This window comes from Equus asinus, chromosome 2 (assembly GCF_041296235.1).
Source record: "Equus asinus isolate D_3611 breed Donkey chromosome 2, EquAss-T2T_v2, whole genome shotgun sequence".
Taxonomy (NCBI): domain Eukaryota; kingdom Metazoa; phylum Chordata; class Mammalia; order Perissodactyla; family Equidae; genus Equus; species Equus asinus.
Window position 1 is genome coordinate 29931557 of NC_091791.1, and position 24177 is coordinate 29955733.

A 24177-nucleotide genomic window follows, 5' to 3' on the forward strand; every position below is an offset into this window, starting at 1 on the left:
TGATAGCAGAGGGAAGGCTGACGTCAGAAGAGAAAGACCTAAAAGGTGTATAGTAGTGATATTGTGTGTTCCAACACGGTACAGCACTGGGTCATCTTAATAATGAACTTGGGTCCATCAGCCAAAGAGTAAATCATGTCCGGTGTCTTCTGCTGAAGGAGGCAGGCGGGTATATATGTGTCTATTTTTAAACATGGTCAGAATTAATGAAGTTTTGGCGTGTTGAAATGGTACGCTGTGTAGTGTTTATATACTTGAAATAGCACATTCTCTGGTGATGCCGCATCGATGACGCAGATTTGAGCTTGTAGCTATGGGAATGATGTTTTATAAGAGCTGCTAAACATTTGTTGAGCACCTGCCGTAGCAGCCCTGTTCTAGGTGCTTTCACACGATTAGCAGTCTGGTTAAGGCTTTGGAGACAGACAGATCTGGGTTCCCATTCCATCTCTGACTTACTGTGTGACCTTGGACAGATTATATCACCTCTCTGAGCCTGTGTCCTAACCTGCAAAATAGGAACAATAATGTGCGATAGGGTTGTTGTGAGGACTCAATGAAGGAAGGGCATAGTATAATGCATGGCACATGGTAAGTGCTCAATAAATATTAGGCATTATCATTATTTTTATCATTATCCTCATCCTTTTGATGGTCAATATGATAGTATTATTACCTCCATTGTTCTGAACAAGGAAACTGAAGCCCAGAGAGTTTAAGGAATACATCCAAGGTGAAATAGCTAATAAACAGTGGGGCTGGGATTCGAACCCTAGTCTCTCTGACTTTAGTAGTCTAGTGTTGTATGCACAGTGTGCTGCCCTAATTGTAGTGATTCCTACAGTTAGGTTCTTTTTAATACTTAAATATGTGGTCAGAGAGGGCAGAGGATGTAGGGAATATAACTGGCCACTCCTCTTTTCCACTGTGGACTGAAGTCATCTCATTATAGAAAAAAAGTTCAGTAACATAAAGATCAGCTTCTTTTAGTCAGTAGTACAAATTAAGTATGTAAAGTTTGTGTTACCTGATTCATTGCAGTCTTATAGGTACTCCACAGTAATATACTGAACTATTTACTGTATGCCTGATGTGTTTATCCACATCATTGTTTTCTTAGATTATAAACTTGACAGAGCTTTAACTATCTCTTTTTTGTAATTAGGCACTTAGGGCTTTTTGATGTGATTATGGTCATGTGTGAGATGAAAGTTAGGATCCTCATGTCTACCAACACCAAACGAGTCCTTGAGGTAAATAAAGAATAGACTCGGGGCCTGGAGAGCTTCAGCTGCTCCTTGTAAAAGACTAGGGTGAAATGGAGCGCGTCATGGCTGATGGTTGACAGGTGGGCATATGCCCTCCATTCGTTTCCTCCCTTTCTGTTGCTCAAACACGTGCTTAGGCTCCCTGGCCACACATGTCAAGATAACGGACACATCATCTTATGACAGCACAGACACTGCAGCAGCGCAAGGATACCTTGCCAGGGAGGGCCATAGGCTTCTTTGAACCGAAACCACGTACTTCATGTGGTATAGCATACTAAATCTTGTCTGGAGGCGCCATCTACGTAGCCTTTTCTTGTGCTTTTTGTGGAGTTTTACCTTCCAGTACGTTTTAAATCTCAGCCATTGGGCCTGGTCCTACTGCTGTTTTTCAGGTCAAGTTACACTTTTTTGCACACCCAGTCTCAGGACATAGGAGCCTGAATGCCCGCAGTCGAATCCTGGCCCTGCTGCTGTGAACTCTGTGATCTTGGACAAGTTGTTTTCTAACTTGCTGAGCCTCAGTATCTTAATCTTTAAGGTGGTTGTAGGGAATAAATGAAATGCCATATTTAAAATCCCTACTTTTAAAATACCATATTTTAAAAGTAACGTGTTGCCTGGTTCTTTAAAAATGTTAATATCCTTATTGCCCTCTGCAGGCATATTGAAAAGTCTGCATTTCCCAACTTGCATCTTTTCTATCACTCACAGGTATAGGTCACTTTTCCTTTTTTTTCAGTTCTGGAATGACTTTGAGAATCAAATGAAAGATGTATGAAGAAATTATTATTTTTAAAAAAATCAATGAAATAGTACTTTGAGTTTTTTTTTTAAGTGTAAAGTACAAACTTCTTATTCACTTAGCCTTGACTTGATTATAAGTATCTTTGGATCTTAAGCTTTATTGTTCTCAAGATATAGACCTATATTACAACGTCTTAACTGTTTGTGCTTTCCTGTTTCTTTTGACCTTCCTTTCTAGGCTGTAAAGCATGGAGGCTGGCTCGGTGGTCCGAGCCGTCTTTGACTTCTGCCCGAGCGTGTCAGAAGAGCTGCCGCTCTTTGTGGGAGACATTATTGAAGTGTTGGCGGTGGTGGATGAATTTTGGCTGCTAGGAAAGAAAGAGGATGTGACAGGTGAGAGGCTCATAATTCCTCGTGTATATAACGGACCCTCCCTTCTTTCCATATTAAAAATAAAGGTTGAGTGGGAAGCCCAAGTCAACAAACTTCAGAAGCCTTCTGTATTTTCCATATGTACTCAGACTGGGGTCTCCGTCAGTGAGGAGAGAATGTCTGTTACCATTCCATCTCTCTTCTTAGTTCCTTCAAGAGGCTGAAATGGTGTGATACCAGCTGCCCCCAGCCTGGTTTTCTATTCTTGTGCTTCCCTTCCATTCCCAGGTCTTTATCCTTTGTAATCAACCCTGCTATTTCTCTTCTGAAAATATGCATTACTCCTCTTTTCAGAACCCCTGTTGTTTACGATTGCTTTTCACTACCAGTTTTTATCTCTGATTTATGGGACATAAGTCACTCTCCACCTTGTTTTCTCTGGCTGTCTTTTAGCATTTTCCACCCTTTCATTTTTCAAGGGAGCGCAGTACATCCTGTGCACTCGTTCCTGGATCCGTGGTCGGCCCAAATTTATTGAAGCTGCCCTCTGCCCTGGATGCACCTGCTTCCCACTTTCCGTGCATCTGGTTTCCTTCCTTCTATTCTTTAAAATATACATTACCACCAGTTTTTTCATTAGTTAGCTTAGTGGAGGGTGGAAGTTTTTCCCCCATACTATGTACCTGTGTTAAATCCAACCCTTAACTTAGATGTATTTCTGTAAGTCTGGGCTGGAGTATGTTATACAATCCTTAGAACAGACTCTGTTGACACTTAACTCACATTTGGGAAATAATAGATTATTTCCCAGTAGAAATGATATCTCAGCTGAGAAAAAAAATGATACGTAGGAGTTAGCAAAGCAAAGAAGATAGGCTTGCTCAAAGGCCCTGGAGTGAGAGAAAAAGAACAGGGAAGGACGGAGAAAAGTTCAGTATGGCATGGATGGTTGAGGAGGGGGAGACAGTGCTGGGGAGACGAGTAGAAGCTGGATCACAGAGGACAGAGTATGTCATGGTAAGGAGTTGAGGAAATGGAAAACCATAAAGGTGCTTTAAGCACGAACAGGTTTGCATTTTAGAAAGCTCACTGCTGTGGATCGAAGACTGATAGGAAGGGGCCAAACTGAAGGCAGGAAGGCGGGATGGGAGGCTGTTGCAGTAATCCAGGTGAGAGTTGCTGATAGCTTGGACCAAGGTGGTGGGTCTGCAGATAAGTGGACAGGTATGAGAGGTATTTAGAAGGTGGAATCGATCAAACTTCCTTATGCTTTCCAACTGGCAGACCCTGTCTGTCTACTACTACCTAATAAAACCGTTACCCATCTTGAGAATCAAAAGCAACCTTTTTCATTCTTCCTGAGCCATTCTCTGTCTTTGCTGAACTTCCATAGCAATTTGTGTACCTATATTGTGACACTTGATTTCAGAGTTGAGTTATTGCTTATGTCGGAATTAGATTTTATGTCTGAACTAGACTTTAAGATTTCTGAGCTCTGAGACTGTCTTACTCCTTTTCCCCCTGCAGTGTGCCCTGTCTAGAGTAGTACCCAGTAAATGCTTATTGGGTTGAATTGCATTCTCTGTGCATCTGATTTTGTGCACTGCCCTTTTTCTACAATAGATTCTCTAACCCTGAGTATGTACTCAGTGAGTTTTCAATTCAGGGTCTAGAAATGGGCTCGGAAAAAGGTTTTTTGTCCTGGTGCACAGACAGAAAAAGAAATTTCAACATTGGAAATGTTTGCTTTTATTTTCAGGACAGTTTCCCAGCAGTTTTGTGGAAATCGTGACCATTCCCAGTCTAAAAGAAGGAGAGAGGCTGTTTGTCTGTATCTGTGAATTTACATCCCAAGAATTGAACAGCCTTCCCCTTCATCGAGGTATGTTGATGATCCAAAAGTAGACTGTTTAAAATAAGATTGGCGGAGTCCGCCAATTTTGACAGGTAGATCTCTTTGAATTTTTGTAAGTGGCTAACCTCTAGAGAGCCTTCAGCATTACCAAGATAGTGCTGACAACATAATGCCTTATATTTTAGTAGCGTTTTAGAATTCTACAGTATTTTCTCACAAATACGTTCTCATTTGATCCTCAACAGACCTGGAGGCAGCCAAGTGAGTATTATTAAGCACATTTTATAAATAATGAAAATGAGATTCAAAGAATATTACCTGCAGATAAGTTTTAGCCTCAGAATGTGGACTTGTATCACCTGATTCTATGTCTTGTCTTCTCTTTCCACTGCCCCATGCTGGAGCCACTCTTCAGACTCTGTTTATCTTTTTTTCCCATAAAAACTGATTTGGTTTTGCTAACAACATTACTATTTATTAATGTGTAATATTAGAGCTGGAATTGTGGCATGGAAGTTAAGAGACAGATGCGAAACAGCTCTATTTTACTACTGTACCATTAGATATTGTTAAAGTGTTCATCAGACCCAGTTTAAAAGGAAGCCGTTTGAGATGGATGGCCCTAGCCAAATCTCAGCGACACTCTGGGTCTCTCTCACTTCTTGCCCTCTGACAGACATACGAACTTCAAAAGATGGACTGTAAACCATTTCTACAAGTTTACTTGACTAAGTCCATACATTTCTGCACAAGCACAGAAACCAGTAGTGTTCCACAAACTGAGGCTTATGATCAGTCTAAATTTTGTGATGACTCAGCAGTCAGCAAAATGGTAGAACTTATTAGACATGTTGTTAATATTATTTCGTGCTCCTTTGATGATGGCACTCAAAGGGTAGGCTTAATTTCTTAAACCAAGTACACATATGAGAGAGAGAGACAGCAGAGCAGGGGAGAGGGAAAAACCTAGCAAACTTCCCTAACCCAAAAAGAAAGGAATATTTTGACCTTAATCCTCAGAATCTATTTTGTGAGTTTCTTGCACTTCACTTTGCACTCAGCCTCTGTTCTGTATACCTCCTTGTTAGTCAGTGTTGGGAAGGCAGACAGAACTAGATCAAGATGTTACAGCAGGGAACCTTATCTGTCCCTACGCCCAGCTCTCCCATTGGAGGTCTGTAGTCCATGTCAGGCCACCCGGAGAGAGTGGAGAAAGGGCCGGGGCACAGTGGCTTCCACCAGTGTGCTGTGCAGAGGATGTGGACGGCAGGGACTTGTCCTTTCCTATACCTGGTTCCTGGAGCCAATAGCGGGTGTAAGAATATACTCTGTGGAAATATGCAGTGTGTCTACAGCATTTGAGGAATTTGAAGATGTGGCTTCTGGAATTAGCTTTTTCTGCATAGTCAAGCCTTAGGTGCAAAAAAGAGATTTTCTGCTGTATCCCTTTCTTGGGAAGGCTGGTCTAATGTATTCTAAACTTGCTTTAAATTTAAAATCCATGTCAGAAATCCAAGGGCCACCTAAGAGATTCGATGCTAGTGGACCTTTCAGTCGTGTCACTTGTACCAAGACTGACTCAAGGTGAGGCTGGGTCCTGGAATCTGTAGATCTTATCTTGACTAGCTTTTAACCAGTTAAATCTAAGAAGCTTAAAGATGAAAGTGGAGCCCAAAGGAAGAGGATGCAGGGCAGGGGCCGTACATAGGAAAAGAGACTAGAAAGAGATGTTCTAATTATCAGTGGTTTTGTCTTGTTCTCTTCTCTGACGCTCTACTGCCATTAAACAAAATGACTATCCAGCTCTCTGTCCTTCTATGCTTTTCACGTCTCTTTTAGCTCATACGTCTTCCGACATGAAACCACAAGCCTCTGAGGGTGGGGAAGTTAGGTGTCCCTATGCAATTTGGCTTTTTCTGGGAAGTTTAGCATGAGACACGGACATGATTTTAATTCCTTTTGTTTTCTATACATGACAGTCCACATTAACAGGTGTTAATTGTACTAGTTGGAAACAGAATCACTAAAAAACGAAAGTATTGTTTTATGCCACATATAGTTTATAAGACTCGAGTCTAGGCTTCCAGATTTTCAAGTCTGGTGCTTGGAATGGTGCTTCTGCTTCTTGGACTGAAATTGTTTTTTTCCGTTACATCAGTGTCTCAGCTCACAAGTGCTGCATTTCCTTTATCCCTGTCCTCTAGCACTGGTAACCCTGTTCCTTGTCCTTTCTTTATTTTTCCTTAGTACCTTCAGTGTGGGGTGAAGCCTCTCCCGTTCTGTGTAAATAAAACTTGGGTGGTTTAATATTTGTCAGGAGGGGGTTTGGAAACCTTAAGAGCATGTGGGTCAATGTTTGAGATCTGTTTTGTCTTACTGTGCTGCCTTCAGTTAACTGTTGTTTACTTACCTTTCAGAAATATCATTGTGATTAGTAAGAGAAAAGTGTGTATTTTTAATTAGAAAATTATGTTAGAGTAGGCAGTGTAGCTTAGGGAAATTCCGACAGCCCTAGATTTAGATCTAACTGCACGCTCGATAGTGGTGACTTGGGCTGGTCACTTAAGTTCTCTCAGCCTCAGTTTCCTTATCTACGAAATGAGGATAATAATGCCTGCCTCAGGGTAGTTGTGAGGATTACATGAGGGTATATATCTAAGGCATCTGGTACAAGGTAAGCACTCCGTAAAGACTAGTTATTTTTATTATTCTTAACCTGGGATTCCTGGAGTGCATACATGAGCTTCAGGCACCTTGTTTCCTGATAATTACATGAAGTTTCGTGTGTATGTAAGTTTTTCCAGGGAGATTCCATCTGAATCGGAACCACCAGTGGTTCTTCCAGCAGGTGTCACCCTTTCTCCTTTTCCTGAAGCTATCCAGTTGTTTTGGACTGTTCCCTGTATTTTGAATTATGTTTGAGCTCAGACACAAGGTTATCTCTTAGAAGGATCAATTCAGGTGGCCAGGGCCACTGACTGTCCTGAAAAAATTAAAGGGAAAAAAAGAAAGAGAAAAAAGCAAAAGATAAAACCAAAACAAGAGTATGACAAGGAAAAGACAGAATGAAGAAAGAAAAAAATTAATGGGAGTTATGAAATGTCACTAACAATTGCCTTATTTAACACAGAATGCACATCCCTTGCCTGTAAACTTGTGTTTCTAGGCCACCTCCCCGCCCCAAAAAAAGACCAATGAAAAATAAATTGATAAATGAGATTTATCGGTCAAAGCACTTGTGTCATAAATTGGTGATGTCGTGTGTGAGATATCAGGATTAAGGTTCTAACATGGCTCATATGGAAACCTAAGAACAATATGCAGTCGGTCTGCATAACACACATAGTCCCCTGGTCATTAGGATGCAGTGAAGGACCTAATACTGCAGAGTCAGACTCCTTATATTCAGTTCTAAGAAGACTTGCATTCGTTCTTAAAATCTTATTGCTAATGCATTTCTTGTTGAATAAAAAAGTCCAACCAGAAAAAACAAGCAGCATGGCGGCAGGGATTAATTGTGCGTGAGCAGAAGGCTTGGGCTGACCCTAAGTGTCCCCACGCTTCCTATTTCTCTCTTCTCAAAATCTGGTCACTCTGTTCTGGGAGTTCCTCATACTGTTGTCTCAGAAGTCTGGAAATGACCAGTAGGTAGCCTCCATTCCTAAGGAATCCCCTAGGATGCCAGGGGAATGATGAAAATGAGAGACTCATGCAAAACACTCAGTAACAGGGCAATAAAATAAGGGTGTGAACCAAAATTATCTCTGAAGTGCTTTTCAGGGTCTAACTTGTGATCTTTAAAAAATTCACCTTATTATATAGAAATAACCAGCAGAATGACAGTCTGCCAGGTAATAAAGCTTATCAACATAGTCATCTGGCTGAAAATTGATAGAAAAACAAGCCCCATTATAAGGGTTTTGTGGAAATCGGCAAAACAAGGAAAATATTGTAATTCTGCAGCTTTAAGAAAGCCAGTTCATTTCAAAGCCAGTAGAGTGGGCGTTATGGCACGCTTTTATCCTTCGTATTCACTAAAAGGCCTATTGTGTCTGAACAGTAGCCATGTCTCTGCTGAGTTCCCTCTGTGGCCCTGATGGAATGGCCTTAGAGCTAGTGGGGAAAAGTCACTCCTAAGTCTCAGGACTTCAAGCTCTGACCAATGGATATTGAATCATAAATTAAAGAAATACAGAAATATAGGACCAAGACCCTATTTTTCAGGAACATCTAAGCAAAACAGTATCAAATTAGTGAAAATGTACCGAGTGCCTACCACCAAGTGCAGAGTCTTACGTTAGGTGCTGTGTAGTTAGTATATAACAATATCAGTGTCAAAATTAGTGATATAAGCGATCATTTCTTTAGTAGGCTACAGATGACCAGGGTGAATGTGGGCTTCTAAGGTTTTTAGAGAAGCATGCCAAGGTTTCAGATGGAGAGGCTTGTATAGGAGCCAGTGTAAGCCCCTTTGTGTGGAATATGGTCTCATAGGTGAGATCATATTGGACAGCTGGGGTTGGACGCAGGGGGCCCTTACGGCTGGATATGAATGCCAGGTTGCATTGGGGTGAGAACATGAGAATAGCCTTTTGGTAGCTTAGTAACTAAACCTCTTTAGAAAGTATCCAGAGCAAAATTTTCTATATATTTCAGGTAATGGGAATAGGATTCTCAGACAAGAAGCCTTTGGCAGTAGAACGACACCTCATGCCTTGTGGTAAAAGTTTGAGCATGGGAGGGATATGATAAAAGTGGTACATTTATCTTCCTAGTTTGGTGTGAATCATTTGGTAGACTGGAAGAGATGGTGTCAGGGGCAGGGTTTAAAGGACTGAGATGATGGGAGTTGGACTAGGGTGGTAGCAAAGAGCAAGTAATGAATGGGATAACTATTTTGAAAGAAGTAATTAGAGGAAAAAAGGAAGTTAGCAGTGTGGAGCTAGTTTGGGAGGGAGGATATAATTAATTAATTTGGGAGTGGGAGTTGAAGACTCATCATCATTAGCAAATGGACACTGGGTGCTTGCTATGGGAAAGGCATTGTACCAAACTCTTAAAATACAAAAGAGAAGTGGTACTTGACGTGACAGAATCTATACTTCCCTAAGTCAGGTAGGGCAGGCTTAATTTCTTTTAAACATCAAGAGTATATAAGTTGAGACCCTGAAAGATAATCTAGTTTGGTGTTGTTGGGTTTTTTTTGGTGAGGAAGATTAGCCCCAAGCTAACATCTGTTGCCAATATTCCTCTTTTTGCTTGAGGAAGATTGTCACTGAGCTGACATCTGTGCCAGCCTCCCTCTGTTTTATATGAGATGCCTCCACAGTGTGGCTTTGTGGCTTGACCAGCAGTGCTAGGTGTGCACCTGGATCCACACCTGCAAACCCAGGGCTGCCAGAGCACAGAGTGCTGTACTTAGCCACTACACCACTGGGCTGGCCCCAATAATCCAGTTTTCAAATATGCATGCTATAAAGCGACATATTATTTTGCTAATTACTGTGCTATCCTGGTCTTATTTTACGTGGGCCAGGTGCATCGCATTTCTTGATCTCTGCTCCTGAAGGGAAAGTTGACTTAGGTGTTGAGTAAGAGAAAAGTTAAAAAAAAGATTTAAACTGATAATCCACGAAATGCATAGTTCGTAGTCAGATAATTAAGAGTTTGTTATAAAACAATTACAAAACTGTAGAGTAATTTTTTAACTGGGGCAAATCCTATAAGACTGAATTTTAATTTCATTTTTTCCAGAAACAGTGTGCCCCTATCCTTTCTTTACCTCAGCTTCTTCAACAGTAAGACAGATGCTAACTATTCAGCTTCTATTTTGTGAAGATAAGCTGAAACACCAGGATTGGAACTATCGGTTATTTTCAAAAGCAAAAGCGCTGACTGTTAGAAGATTCTTTTTAAGATTTGATTATGTTGTATTTTCAGGGTAAGGATAGTTCAAGAAGGCCTCTGGAGAAAATAAATGAAGAGCTTATTGCCCACACCCTGTACCTCCAACAAAGAGCCCATTCCTGAAGACTTCTTTCTTTGTTCCATATTTGATATTGAATAAAATTTAGTGTGAGAAATTAGATCCATCTATTCAAAGGACCATAGTGGTCATGAATATATTCTTTATCATTTATAAACCAATCCAGTGGTACAGACTTGAAAAACGTTGTTTATAGAAGCATTTCTTAAACTTTTTGATCTTAGAATCCCTTTAAACTCTTAAAAGTTATTGAGGGGCCAGCCCGGTGGTGTAGTGGTTAAGTTCATCCGCCCAGGTTCATGGGTTCGGATCCTGAGTGCAGACCTACATGCTGCGTGTCAAGCCATGCTGTGGTGGTGTCCCACATATAAAGTGAGGAAGATTGGCACAGATGTTAGCTCAGGGGCAATCTTCCTCACCAAAAAAAAAAAAGAGAGAGAGGGAAAAAAAGTTACTGAGATCCTAAAGAGCTCTTGCTTATGTGGGTCTATTGATATTTACTGTATTAGCTACTAAAACTGAGAAATTTAAAAAATACTTATCAATTCATTTTTTAAAACTCATTAAATATTAACATAAGTAACATATTTCTGTGAAAAATAACTAGTTTTCTAAATAAAAAAATTAGTGGTAAGGGAAACGTTGATTTACATTTTTGCAAATCTCTTTAGTATTTGGTTTAATAGAAGAGAGCTAAATTCTCATATTTGTGTCTATATTCAGTCTGCAGTGATACGTAGTTTTGGCAGAAGTATATGAAGAAAATATGATAGTTTTGACCTCGAAGACCCTCTGAAAAAGATCTTGGGTACCCAGCCCCAGGGTTCCACAGAACACGCTTTGAAAACCATTGGTTTACAGGAATGTTCACTATGTTTTCACTAAATTGTCAAAATTCGCTAGATTGTCCCTAAATTCACTAAATTGTCAAGAGTGTTTGTGCCCTTAAAACTCCAGGTGTGTATTTCCTTGAATTTGACAGATGTTTAAAATGATGAGTTCCACTGTTAGTAATTTTCTGCTGGGGTGATGCCTGAGGTCATTATCTTTGCTTCTCTTTCTTTAGGTGACCTCGTGATTCTCGATGGCGCTCTTACGGGTGGCTGGCTGCAGGGCCGAAGCTGCTGGGGTGCCCGGGGCTTCTTCCCATCCTCGTGTGTCCGCGAGCTTTGCCTGTCTTCACAAAGCCAGCAGTGGCACTCGCAGAGCGCCCTGCTCCAGATTCCTGAATATTCCATGGGACAAGCCCGGGCGCTGATGGGGCTTTCTGCGCAGCTGGATGAGGAGCTGGACTTCAGAGAAGGGGATGTGATTACCATTATTGGAGTTCCTGAACCGGGCTGGTTTGAAGGGGAGTTAGAGGGTCGAAGAGGCATTTTTCCAGAAGGTTTCGTAGAACTTTTGGGGCCCTTGAGGACTGTGGATGAGTCAGTAAGTTCTGAAAATCACGATGACTGCATTATTAACGGTGAAGTAGATACCCCGACAGGAGAAGAAGAGGGCGTGCCAGAAGAGGACGACGAGCAGCCGGGCACCTATGGAATTGCCCTCTACAGATTCCAAGCCCTGGAGCCGAATGAGCTGGATTTTGACGTAGGCGATAAAATCCGAATTCTGGCGACCCTGGAAGATGGCTGGCTAGAAGGATCCCTGAAGGGCAGGACAGGCGTCTTTCCCTATCGGTTTGTGAAGTTATGTCCTGAAACAAGAGTGGAGGAAACCGTGGACCTACCACAGGAAAGCAGCCTTTCTAAGATCCCCGAAACTTCTTTGGATTGTTCAGAGGACTCTTTCGCAGAGGAGGAAAAAGAACATGAATCTCACGAGGAGGAAGCAGAGGAGTCCAACTGTGTTATTTCGGAAACATCCGCTTCTCCCCCAGATCATCTGACTTTGGAATGTGAAGTCCAGGAAGACTCTTACTGGGATGAGGGCCCCTCAGCAGGGCCCCAGAGAAGCCCAGGTGTGGGGCACGAAGAGCCCCTTGCCAAAGACTCTTCCGTCAAGGATCCTTCAGAGGTAGTAAATGGTGTTTCCTCGCAACCTCAGGGACCTTTTCATCCCAGATTGCGGAAAAACCAGTATTATTCTACAGCAGGAGGGAGCCACGCCGGCTCAGACCGGTCCTCTGACCTTGTTCCTCCAGAAGCAAGGACTAGAGACTACTCCAGCCTCCCTCCCAGACGAACGTACTCCCAGCCAAAAACCTTTCAGAAGCCGGGGCCGCCTCTTCACGGCAGCTCTTCTGTTCCAGCTTCGAGGGTAGTCAGACCCAACCAGTTGAGGCCTCAGCTCCATGGTGTGGCAAGGTGTGCTAAAAAGCACCACACAGCCAGAGGAAACGCTTCCGGCTTTTGCTCTGCGTCAGAGAGAGCGGAGATGAAGCCTGGTCCACAAGACAGGGCGCCCGCCATGGAAGCGATGGCACTTTTACAGGGAGACGGCAACAGTGACCTGGACTCGAAATTGACCCAACAGCTGATAGAGTTTGAGAAGAGCTTGTCAGGGCCCGGCACAGAAGCAGATAAAATTTTGCGCCACTTTTCAATCATGGACTTTAACTCCGAGAAGGATATTGTCCGAGGTTCCTCAAAGCTCATCAAGCAGCAGGAGCTGCCCGCGAGGAGAAAGGCCCTAAGGCCACCGCCACCCCGTCCCTCTACTCCAGCATCCCCTTCTCCCCATTTGCTGGTGGACCAGAACCTGAAACCTGAACCACCCTTGGCAGTGCGACCCTCTCGCCCAGCTCCCCTGCCTCCGTCAGCACAGCAGAGAATGAACGCAGCACCCCGCAAGCTCCTGAGGTGTAACACTCTGGAGAAGGAGGGTCCTGGGAATCTGGAGCAAACTTTGGACCAGACTTCCCAGTGTCCCTTAGTATTGGTGAGGATTCAGGAAATGGAACAGGACTTGGATATGTATAGCAGGGCTCAGGAAGAGCTAACCCGAATGCTGGAGGAGAAGCAAGAGGAGTCATTGAGGGCAGAGACCCTTGAGAATCTGGAGTTCTATGAGAGTAACATAGAAAGTTTGAATATGGAACTCCAGCAACTTAGAGGTAAGTGATGGGGAAATGATATCTACTTGTTTCTTGACACCCTCAAGTCCAAACAACGGCTGACCCATGTTTGTTAGGAATATGTTACTATCTGTGATCAACAATTAAAAAGTGGGGCCAGCCCAGTGGCGCAGCGGTTAAGTTCGCACAGTCCGCTTCTTGGCAGCCCAGGGTTCGCCAGTTCGCATCCAGGGTGTGGACATGGCACCGCTTGGCACGCCATGCTGTGGTAGGTGTCCCACATATAAAGTAGAGGAAGATGGGCTGGGCACGATGTTAGCTCAGGGCCAGGCTTCCTCAGCAAAAAGAGAAGGATTGGCAGTAGTTAGCTCAGGGCTAATCTTCCTCAAAAAAAATAAAAATAAAAAATGGTCTGCTTTCTCATTACCTAATTTCTTATTCTGTCTCCACAATGAAACTGCTCTGTCTCAGTGTAGCCACAGTGTAGCCTCCTGACTTCGTTTGCTGCTCAGATAAAGCAGCTCAGACCTCATTGCCATCCACATCTCTGTGCTGCTGTGCCATCCACAGCAGTCATGCAGATGGGAAATCCTTAAACATTACTTTCCTTAACCAGGCTCTGCTAAGGACTAAAGACTTCCAGGCTAAGACTCATGAGAAAGCTCCATCTTGTATCTTTGTGGTCCAGGGACTAGGTTTCAATAATAATGATTATTATAATAGCTGATATTTGTTAACTTACTAATAGGCATTTGTTACCATTTGCTCACACACAGAATCTTCACAGCCGCCCTGAAGGTACTGGGATAATTCACATGGCCACTTCATAGCTGAGGAAACTAACACTTGCAGAGATTAAGTAACTTGCCAAGGAAGCTGGAATTTGAGCTCATGTTGTTTTTTTATTTTGCTGGGAAAGATTGGCCCTGAGCTAATATCTGTTGCCAATCTTCCTCTTTTTTCTTCTCCTCCCCAAAGTCCCAGTATAAAGTTGTCTATCCTAGTTGTAAGTCCTTCTAGTTCTTCTGTGTGAGCTGCCACCACAGCATGGTGCTGACAGACAAGCGGTGTGCGTCCGTGCCTGGGAGCCGAAACTGGGCCCCCTAAGCGGAGTGCACCAAACTTTAACCACTAGACCATCGGGGCTGGCTCTGAGCTCGTGTCTTTAACTGCTACAGTTTACTGCTTCCCACCTTGCACATTCAAAAATTCACATCCTGTCACTTGACTTGAGGTGACCAGCCTCTGGAGACTTCATTCATACTCACCAGACTCACAGAGAAATCCCTTATAAAGTAGGAAGAGGAAGAGAGTGAGGCAACAGCCATTGTCTAGGACTCAAGGAGAACGTGACTGTGTGTCACCTTTGCCGTGTGTGCCGGGGAGCTCTGAACCTGCGTGTCATCTGGAAGGTGAATAATGAAAAGTAGTGTTTGGATCTAGCAATGGCAGGACACTAATAAAAGCAGGAGAATGGTGGCCCAGAGACTGGATCCAGATGGCAGACTAAGTACACATATCTACCTCCCCCTCTACTTTAGATCTCTAAAAGTGAACCAAAAAAAATAACAAAAAATTCCAACAAGAAAGAGTATTATAAGAAGGCCGGAAATTGAGTAATTTTCTGAAAGATGGAAAGCAGATGGTGTTACAGAAAGAGAGGAAACCTCTAAAATATGCTCAGGAGAGGACTGCTGTGCAGGTGGGCACAGTTCTGAGGGAACGCCCACGTCAGAAGCACGGCAGGAGGAGGAGGTCTTGGAGAAAATCCAGTGTGATTAACTAGGGAACAGTGAAGCCGCTGGGCCCCTGGGTCACCTGCTCTGAACAGGGATAGCAGCAACATTTGCACGAGGATGAGCGCTTAGACACGTCTTCAGAAAAGTGTTCATTTAACATGAGTATCTGAACTTTTGGGGATTGCCAGGTACTGTGATGACTTCAGAGTGCCTGAGAAGGAGCTCTAAGGGAAGCTTGGCTCGGCACTCCATTCCCAAAGCCATAGCAAGCTCCAGGGTCCTCCATCGCCTGCCACACCTACAAGGCTCGAGAGATGCTTGTAAGCTGTTCCTGCATTAGATATACAGGTGGCAGGAGAAAAGTCTCCCAAATTCCAGGTAGCAGGAACTTCTCAATAATGATACTTTTTAGAATTAGTAATGTTCCACCAAAATGTGATGTCTTCTATGCTTAAAAACACTGTGCAGTGTTTTTAAATGGATGTATGGATTAATCAGCTGGTACTAAGTGATGACGTTGGGAATCTTTCTTATTCAACTGACCTTCTTTTTCAAGACTAATTTAATAATTCAGCCAGTGTTCTTATGTTCTTACTGTGGTTTTTTTTAATTGCTAGAAGTTTAACACTGTGAAAGACCTACAGCAGGTAAGGAGAGTCTTAGGAAGACTTTGTTTATTTGAATTCATGAAGTACAGCATTGGCTATGTTAATGTTGACTTGCCTGATTTTCAGTACGTGTATTGTTTATATCTATTGCTGATATGAGGAAGTTACTTATTTCTTAGAATCACTGACACTGCCTCTTAAGGTCATCTTTTTCTGTCATCATAAAGAGTATGTCCAACAATCGAAGCAGTCCCTCAAAAGAGGAGGAAATCAATCAGTTTGAGCACTCGGCTTTACCTCTCCAATCCAGTCTTGTACAATCTCTAATTTTGAAATTTAAGGCCTAAGATTTAAAGAACTGTTGAGACAGAATTTATCTAATTCTGATTAATATTATATTTAGTTGTTTATATGCCTCACAACGAGAATTTTAACCTAGTGAGAAGCCACTCTGTCTTAATCAGTGTGTCATTTCCCACACACCTGCTATCACGTTCTACAGGTAGTATAGATCGTTAAATACTTGACGAACTGAATTTAGTTTAACTGAGTGAAATTGAGTTGAAGTTGCCAGCTCTACCTCCCAGAGCTTTCACAGATCTCTTGTCTCTGTCGTTACTTTGAACTTGGACGACCGGGGAGCTGGGGACCATCAGAGCAGAGATGCCAGTCCCCCTGTCAGACACAGTTAATGGGCAGCAAAATAGCCCAGTGCTGTGCCAGACCCAAAATGAAGTTCTTTATTATAGCTACTGCTCCTTCTTAAAACTCTGGGATTGTGAAGTCATGGGGATTCATTTTCCAGAAGCTCTTTTTTTTTTTTTCCAAGTCTGATATATGTTACCTATTATGGTTTCCTGTTTCATGAAGGTATCTTTCAGCTTTTTATTTTCTTACATATGGTATGCATAGTTGTTTTATAGTCTGTGTATGATAATTCTAAGATATTAAGTCTTAGTGGGACTCTTTGATGTCGCGTTGTTCTCCTCCGTGTGGTCTAGACCCTTGTGTGTCTGGTTATATTTTACTATGTGCTAGTCATAGTACTTGGAAAATTCTCAGACCTGAGATGAAGGCACCTGACTCCAGAGAGGATTTGCATTCGTGGTCAGCTGATGTTTCCAAATTCCTGAAGAGTAGTAGTCTTTAGGAACAAGAAATTAGAACTCCTGGTGATTCCTTAAAATTATAAATTATTCTATATTTTTAAAAAACTCTTCATTTATGTGTTCTTAAATAATAATAGTAGTGATCATAATAATCAACAATGAATAATTTTCCTGTGTTAGGATTATACTAAAAAGTTTTAGAGATTATATATATGTGTGTTTATATATATTATTATATATACACATATCTACATATATATGAAATAAATGCATGGTTTCTTATTTTGTGAACCACAATATTTTGACAAAATTATATATTTTAATGACACTAAAACTTCTCTACCTGTTAAAAGACTTTTTAAAGCATTTTTTACTTCATATTTTAAAATAATTTAGATTTATAGAAAAGTTACGAAAATAGTACAGAGTTCCCATATACCCTTCACTCAGCTTCCTCTGCCTTAACAGCTTAGATTATTATAGAATATTTATGAAATTTAACATAGTAAACATTTGATAATATAAAACATTAAAAGAAGGAAACTAACACAAAGTAAATGTTAAATAAAAGCCATTCAAAATTTGTAAAATAATACCCCGAATGTTTAGTATTTAAAAATTATTCTTTTTATAGTGAAAAAAACTTGTGTTTAGAGAGCTGGCTGGACTCAGTTTAGTTATTCCCAGTTTTGTTGGCAACATCCAAAGCATCATAGTCAGGAGCCCGCAGATCATATGCCTTCTTCTCTCCATCAGGCCTGATCAGGGTGTTGACCTTGACCACATCAGTGTCACAGAGCTTCTTCACAGCCTGGTTGATCTGGTGCTTGTTGACCTTGACATCCTCAATGAACACAAGTGTGTGTTGTCTTCTGTCTTTGTGGCTGATTCGGTGGTCAGGGCAACTTGACGGTGGCATGGTGGTCAAGTTGTTTCTCCTGGGGGCGCTCTTCCCAGGATGTCTGGGCTGCCTTCCGAGCCACAGTGTCTTGGGCTGTTGGAAGGTGGGTGGTGTGCGTGCAGACCTTCTTTTTTGTGTGGCTGTGGACGCCTTTTAGCTCTGCTTTCTTGGCCTTCAAAGCCTTTGCTTTGGCTTGGGCTCTGGGAGGGGCAGGGGCTTCCAGAATTCTTCACCTTTGGTGCCATCTTCATGAAAAAAGCTAAAAGTTATTCTTAAAACACAATTTTAAATACACAAAGTATTAGTTGCTCTATCTGATGGTCCTGATCTTTGTTTTGTGACTAACATTCCAGACATAGAAAAAAGTTTCCATTTTGCATTGACGTGGGTTGGATCGTTAAGAGTGTATGCAAAAGCATGTTCAGGTGGGGCCATTGGGGTGCATGTTGCTTCATATAAGCTCATTTTCTTTTTTAACAATGAAAGTGTTTTGTCTGTTTGCTCTGATTTTGGCTTTGCCATTGGAATTGATATTGTTTTTACTAATTCAAATTTTAGACAATAAATTTGTGACAAGATTCACATCTCTCTTTGCATTTCTTCTGTTAAAATATTTACAAAGAACTATAGTCTGTAGCAAACATTAAACATTGGGCAACCATTTTTGGATAGCATTCAAATAGTGGAACATTTGCCTGTCTAAGCAAGATTTCACAAAACTACACAGAATCATCTGTCAGAATTGCCAATTTAAGGGCTTATTTTGCTTCTAAAACTTGATATTTCTTGGACCATCACTTATAAGATTTCTGTAAAATATACTGTGAAAATAAGCTTATTAATATTTATTTTATATGCGAGAATGACTTACTGTTAGCAGCACACAAGGCCATGAACACACACACTTATAAACACACTCATAACATAGCAACAGCTCCAAGCAAAAGCAGCTGATTAGATCCTGATCACCTCTCTCCTCTGCACTCTGGTACCTAGTCAACCTGAATCTGTTACTCTGTGTGTCAGTATTTTCTGCTCTTGCTTTCAGCTTGACATCAGTGGATTCCTTCAAAACAGTTAACACCTCTATATTTATTGTTAAGCTTTATTTTCACAGGAAAATTATAGTATTTTCTCCTGTTTTCCAGATTTCTCAGCTGTTTTCCAGATTTCTTAGAAGTTAGAAAGATATAAATTTTCCAAGAAATATTAAGAGGGAATTCCTACATGGAAACACGAGTCATTCTTAGTCCAGTTCCATCTTAGGCTCATTTCAAGGCTTACAGTACCCTGGACGACCAAGGCATTAGGACCACAGATGTAATTTTGCAGGAGTGCTGGTCAAATTCCAACTCACCCCTCCGGAGTCCTTTGGAATCTTAGCTTATTATAGGAAGAGTTTCCTTTTAGACTCTTCACCTTGCAGTAGCTCTGGGCTTTAAGTTTTTGACTCCTTCTCCCCAGAGGGCCATTGAAGCAAAAGTACACTTTTCCGGAACTGGCAAACGCACTGGGGCTAGAGTTTCTGTAGTTTTTTCCCTCTCTGGATTCCAGTTTTCCCTTTGGTTTTGGCTACTACATTGCCATCTTGTCACTGTGTTGGTAGTTTTAAGATTTTTAAAAATATATTTCCCCTAACTTTTTAGCTTTTTTTCTGTGAGAGGGTTGGTCCAAATGACCTAGACTTCAGTTATTGGAAATAGCCAATATTGGCTCTGACTGAGACTTGCAAAGGGCAGGGTATACAGTAATAAACAGATGTGCTCTGTGCTCTCAGGGAGCTTCTGGTTAAATGAGTTGCTAATTAATATGTTAGTTCCATATCTGAAACACAGTACCTTCAAATCTAATGAATAGTTTGGCTTCTGAAGCAGTATTAACATTCAAGGTTAGTCCACAGATTTTCAGATTGGCCAGCAGTGTTACTTTTAGAAGCCCTGATTAGGACTACATACTGTTGCCCTGAGAGGATCTCGTTTTAGCATATGCTAGTCCTTTCCTATCTTGAGGAGGGGTTCACATGCCTGAATTTGACAAATGGTCAGGGTTGTGCATTCGTTTCTTTACTCAGCAAATATTTCTTGAGCACATACTATGAGCCAGGCACTGGCTACACATTGATTAATAAAAAGGACGTAGTCATAGTATCATTCATATTTGTGTATCTTTGAAACTCTAGTGATTATACTGATATTAACCTCCATATTTACTCACACTGTCTGTCTTGCTGCCTTTGAATCCTGGCCGTAGTTCCTTTCACTGTGGGCAGGTCCCCATCGTTCTAAGTCGGTGCAGTGGACGGTCAGCTGCGGAGTGAGTCAGCCTCTTCCACACCAGGAACCTTGCCTCTAAACCTCTCTCCTCTCTTTAAGGTAATGCCAAGAGGAAGGTTGACCAGAGACTCTCAGGGTAATTTGTGGTTTTAATTTGAAATGACAATTGCAAATCAAAGCAGAGTATGTTTTTCAGGAAAGTAACATTTTCAGCAAGATATTGGATGGGATCTAAGATCCACTAAAGAGAGCCGTTAGATTAATAAATTGGAGAATTACTGATATGGAACAATAACATCTTTATACTAAAGTGATACATAATATTCCAGACAGATTTTTTAAATTTGAAACTATAGTTTTTCTATGACAGAAGCAATTTGTTATTCTGAATCTTCCTTGGAATGCTTCGGGTATAAGAATTCTTTCTCAAACTAGTAAAAGATGATAGAGTTAAATAGCCAGAAAGTTTTGTGGTCTTTCGAGATGATAAAAGTTTGTATAAACGAAATAATAATTTAGGGGCCGGCCTGGTGGTGCAGCGGTTAAGTGTGCACATTCCGCTTCGGCAGCCTGGGGTTTGCCGGTTTGGATCCCGGGTGTGGACATGGCACCGCTTGGCACGCCATGCTGTGGTAGGCATCCCACATAGAAAGTAGAGGAAGACAGGCAGGGATGTTACCTCAGGGCCAGTCTTCCTCAGCAAAAAGAGGAGGATTGGCAGCAGTTAGCTCAGGGCTAATCTTCCTTAAAAAAAAAGTTTGTATAAACGAAATAATAATCTTTCTTTGTAGTTTGTCAGTACGTAAGAAAAAAGCAGGTATCCTTGACTTGTGTAACATCTGGTTCAAGGTGTTGGCTCAGTAAAAATTAGCTCAGTTACTTCTAATGGATTTTATCTCGGTATACAGCAGCAACCGTAGTCAGAGCCTATATCAACAGTCTGTTAATTCAGTGCAGAAACGAGTTTACTTTTAGGATACATAGTTTAATGTATGTCAAGAAACGTAGCTTGGAAGGGTTAACTTAGTTATAATTAACTTGTGAATCACTGTTCTTTGCAGTTTATAGTATGGCTCAGAGAACATTTCCTCACCCTCAGCTCCAGGCAGTAAAGTGGAGAAGCTGGAATAGATCCAGGGACTTCAAGTATCGGTTTCAGATTTCACTGAGGATTCGGTACATGTCTCCTGCTAGCATGGGACCCTCTGGCACAAGCATTCATGTCACCACACCCCTACCTGAGTGGCTTCCTCCTTCTACCAGTCGCCTTACCAGATGTAGTGAGACCCAAAAGACTAGAAACCCTGGGGCATTTATTCAGCATGTATAATTGAGCTCCTGCTATATTCCAGCCAGTGTTCTGGAGTCATAGTTGCAATCTCTGCCCCCGGGGGGAGAGAGAAACAGTACATAAGTAAAAATATGAATATGTGTTGGAAGGCAAAAGAATCTATGGAATCAGAGAAGTGTGAGTGAATATCTGAATGACCGTAGGGAGGCAGCCAAGCCATTTTGCGGGAGGGGGAATTGTTCCAGGCAGATAGGACAGCAAGTAGAAGAGTGTGCCTCGTGTTTGAGGAGCAGCAAGGAGGCCACTTCAGCTAGAGCAGAGGCATGGGCTTTGTGGTTCATCATTCAGAGTAAGACGAGAAGCTACGGGAGGGCTTTGAGCAGGGGAGTGATATGATCTGATTAACAACTTTACAGAGTCACTGACTTCAGTGTTGAGAACAAGCAGAAGAGATACAAAGGCAGAGGCACAGAGACAAGTTGCGAAGCTACTGCAGTGATCCAGGAGAGAGATGATACAGCTTGGACCAGGATGTAGAGCGGAGGTGATGAGGAGTGCTCAGTTCTGGGCATGCTTTGAGTTAGAGCCAGGAGGACTTGCTGGTGGATGGGATGTGGGGTGTAAGAGAATGAGAAAAGTCAAGGGTGACCTTGAGGTACACCAACTGGAAGGACTGGAGTTGCCAGTAATTTCTCGATGAATGGCAAAGACTGCAGGAGACGCTGGTTGTTGGAGAAAGTAGGACAAGGCAGAGGTCAAGAGCTTGGTTTTGATTTTGCTGAGTTGCCCGTAAGACGTCCAGGGAGAAGTATTGATTAGGCAGTTTGATGTAGATAGGCCCTGGGTTCAGGGGAGACGTTAGGGTGGAGACGTAAATTTGGGACAAATAAATGTTGACAGCATATAGACGTTATTTAAATCCGTGACATTTAATGCAATTACTTTAAAAAAAAAAAAAAAGTATAGATAGAGAAAAAGAGAAGAGGCCCGGGGACAGAGCCTCACCATGTGCCATCTGGAAGACAGGAACTGAAAGAGTAAGGTGGGAACTGAAAGAGTGAGAAAGTATAATTCATCGAGCGTTTATTACTTGTCAAACAGTGTGCTATGTGCTTTAATACACTTTTTCTAATCCCCCAAATCATCCACATTTGATGGATGAGAAAACCCAGGTTTGCCCAAATTCTGACAATTAGTAAGTGGTAGGGCTGGGATTCAGTTCAGGTCCGTTTCATTGCACGGCCTTAGGTACTTTTCCACTGGGCCGCCGTGTAATGTCAGTGTGTCTCGACTTGAGGAGTTGCTTGATCTCTGCGACTGGGTGGTAGGAAGCAACACTTGAAAAACACAGATAGATCTACAGGTGTTCAAGGAGGAGGGATCCTAGCTGACTTGCCAGTTTACTTCCAAAATAATTTATGCCAGTCATAACATTTCTTAGTACTCTCTTCTGTTGAAAACGATTTGCTAGATGGCGTATACCCATGGATTTAGGAGCGTATATATATGTATGGATGTCGTTTAAACAAATGTTTAGTCCTTCCTCACAGGTGTTCTTTTGACTGCTAGCGTATGATAAAGTTACTCAAGTTTCCAAACTGTTTACCCTTTCCTGCTAGTAACATCCCCAAGCTGCTTGCAGTTCCAGTTGCTCTATTTGAACCCTCACCTGTCTCATTATAAGCCTTTAAGTTCGTCATAAGGTTCAAACTCTAAAACAGCTTTAATACTTCTCACAGCCCTGCCCCACTTAGAACGTTTATACCCTCGAGAATATATCAGATTTGCCCCCAAACATCTCTTATTTTCCTGTGTTTCAGTCTTTATTTCCTTTCACAGATTCTTTTCTCTGTGTGTCTGCTTTTCTTCTTCTCAGTCACTCATCTCTTTTCATTAGTGCTTGGTCTTTTCCTCCATTGGGGAACTTACCTTTAGATCTTTGGTGTCTTTCTTCTTCCTGCTCATTTCCAGACCCTCTTTCCACACAACCAGAGGCTGTAGCAGCATTGACATCCTGTGAGAAACTTTAGCCACAATGATGGGTCTTCTTTACAACTCCTCCTAATTAGTCCTTAGGCTGAGCGGCAGCTGCACTGAATGAGTGGAAACTGCATTCCTAATCATGTCAATACTTCTTGAATTCCTACTGTGCGCTAGGTAATTGGGTGTTTAGGAGAAGCCCTGGGGCACACCAGTGTTTAGGAGTGTGGATGACCAGGGAGATGAAGTAGCTGAGGAGAAGGAGCAGCCAGTCGAGTAGAAGGAAAGTCAAGTGAAGGAAGAGTTTCAAGACAGAGAAAGTCACTGTCAAAAAGCCGCTGAGAGGCCAAGTAAGAGGAAGTCTCAGAAATGATCGTTGGATTTGGTGACCTTGTCAAGAGTAGTTTCAGTAAAATGATGATGAAGGGACAAAAGTCTTATTGGAGTGGATTAAAGATAGAGGGAGAGGTAAGGAAACAGAGGCATTGAGCACTTGGCTTGCTCAAGTCTTTCACAGGATTTTGCTATAAAGGAAAGCAAAGAAATGAGGTAGTAGCTGGAGGGGACCTTGGGTTGAGGGGCCACCAGAAGTGCTTTGTAAGATGGGAAACGTTACCACATGTTCATGGGCTCATGAGACTGATCCACTAGAGCAGACACATTGAAGAAGCAGGAGAGGGAGAGCTTAATGGCTGGAACGAAGTCTTTGAGGGGTAAGGAGGGCGTGGGAGCCAGTGAACCCACAGAGAGATTGGCCTATTATCAGAGCAGAGACAATTCCTCCATTTTAACTGGAGAGAAGGCAGAGTGTATGGGTACAGATGCAGATAGGATGGTAGATTTGATACTGAAAAGATGAAGAAACAGGCTTAGAGAGCTTAAGGAACTTCCCCAAGATTATACAGCTAGTGAGTGGCAAGGTCAGGATTCAAACGCAGGGCTACAAAGCCTGTGCTCTTAACCTCTAAGCTGTACTGCCTTCTGCCCAGCATCTAGCAAGTGCCCATAAATGCTGCAAGTGTCAACTCA

General features: G+C 42.1%; 1 protein-coding gene and 1 pseudogene across 2 annotated transcripts in view; one reads left to right on the forward strand and one right to left on the reverse strand.

The window, feature by feature from the left end:
• The window catches only part of DNMBP (dynamin binding protein), a 96400-nt gene that overhangs the window by 27099 nt on the left and 45124 nt on the right, over nucleotides 1–24177 (forward strand). For both annotated transcript variants that reach the window (XM_070485399.1, XM_014865647.3), the window contains exons 2-4: nucleotides 2254–2408; nucleotides 4147–4269; nucleotides 11295–13286. In XM_070485399.1, the coding sequence (XP_070341500.1) occupies nucleotides 2264–2408; nucleotides 4147–4269; nucleotides 11295–13286 (2260 nt within the window). In that variant the 5' untranslated portion in view covers nucleotides 2254–2263. The remainder of the gene's footprint in view (nucleotides 1–2253; nucleotides 2409–4146; nucleotides 4270–11294; nucleotides 13287–24177) is intronic.
• Nucleotides 17243–17849, reverse strand: LOC106846700 (large ribosomal subunit protein uL23 pseudogene; annotated as a pseudogene).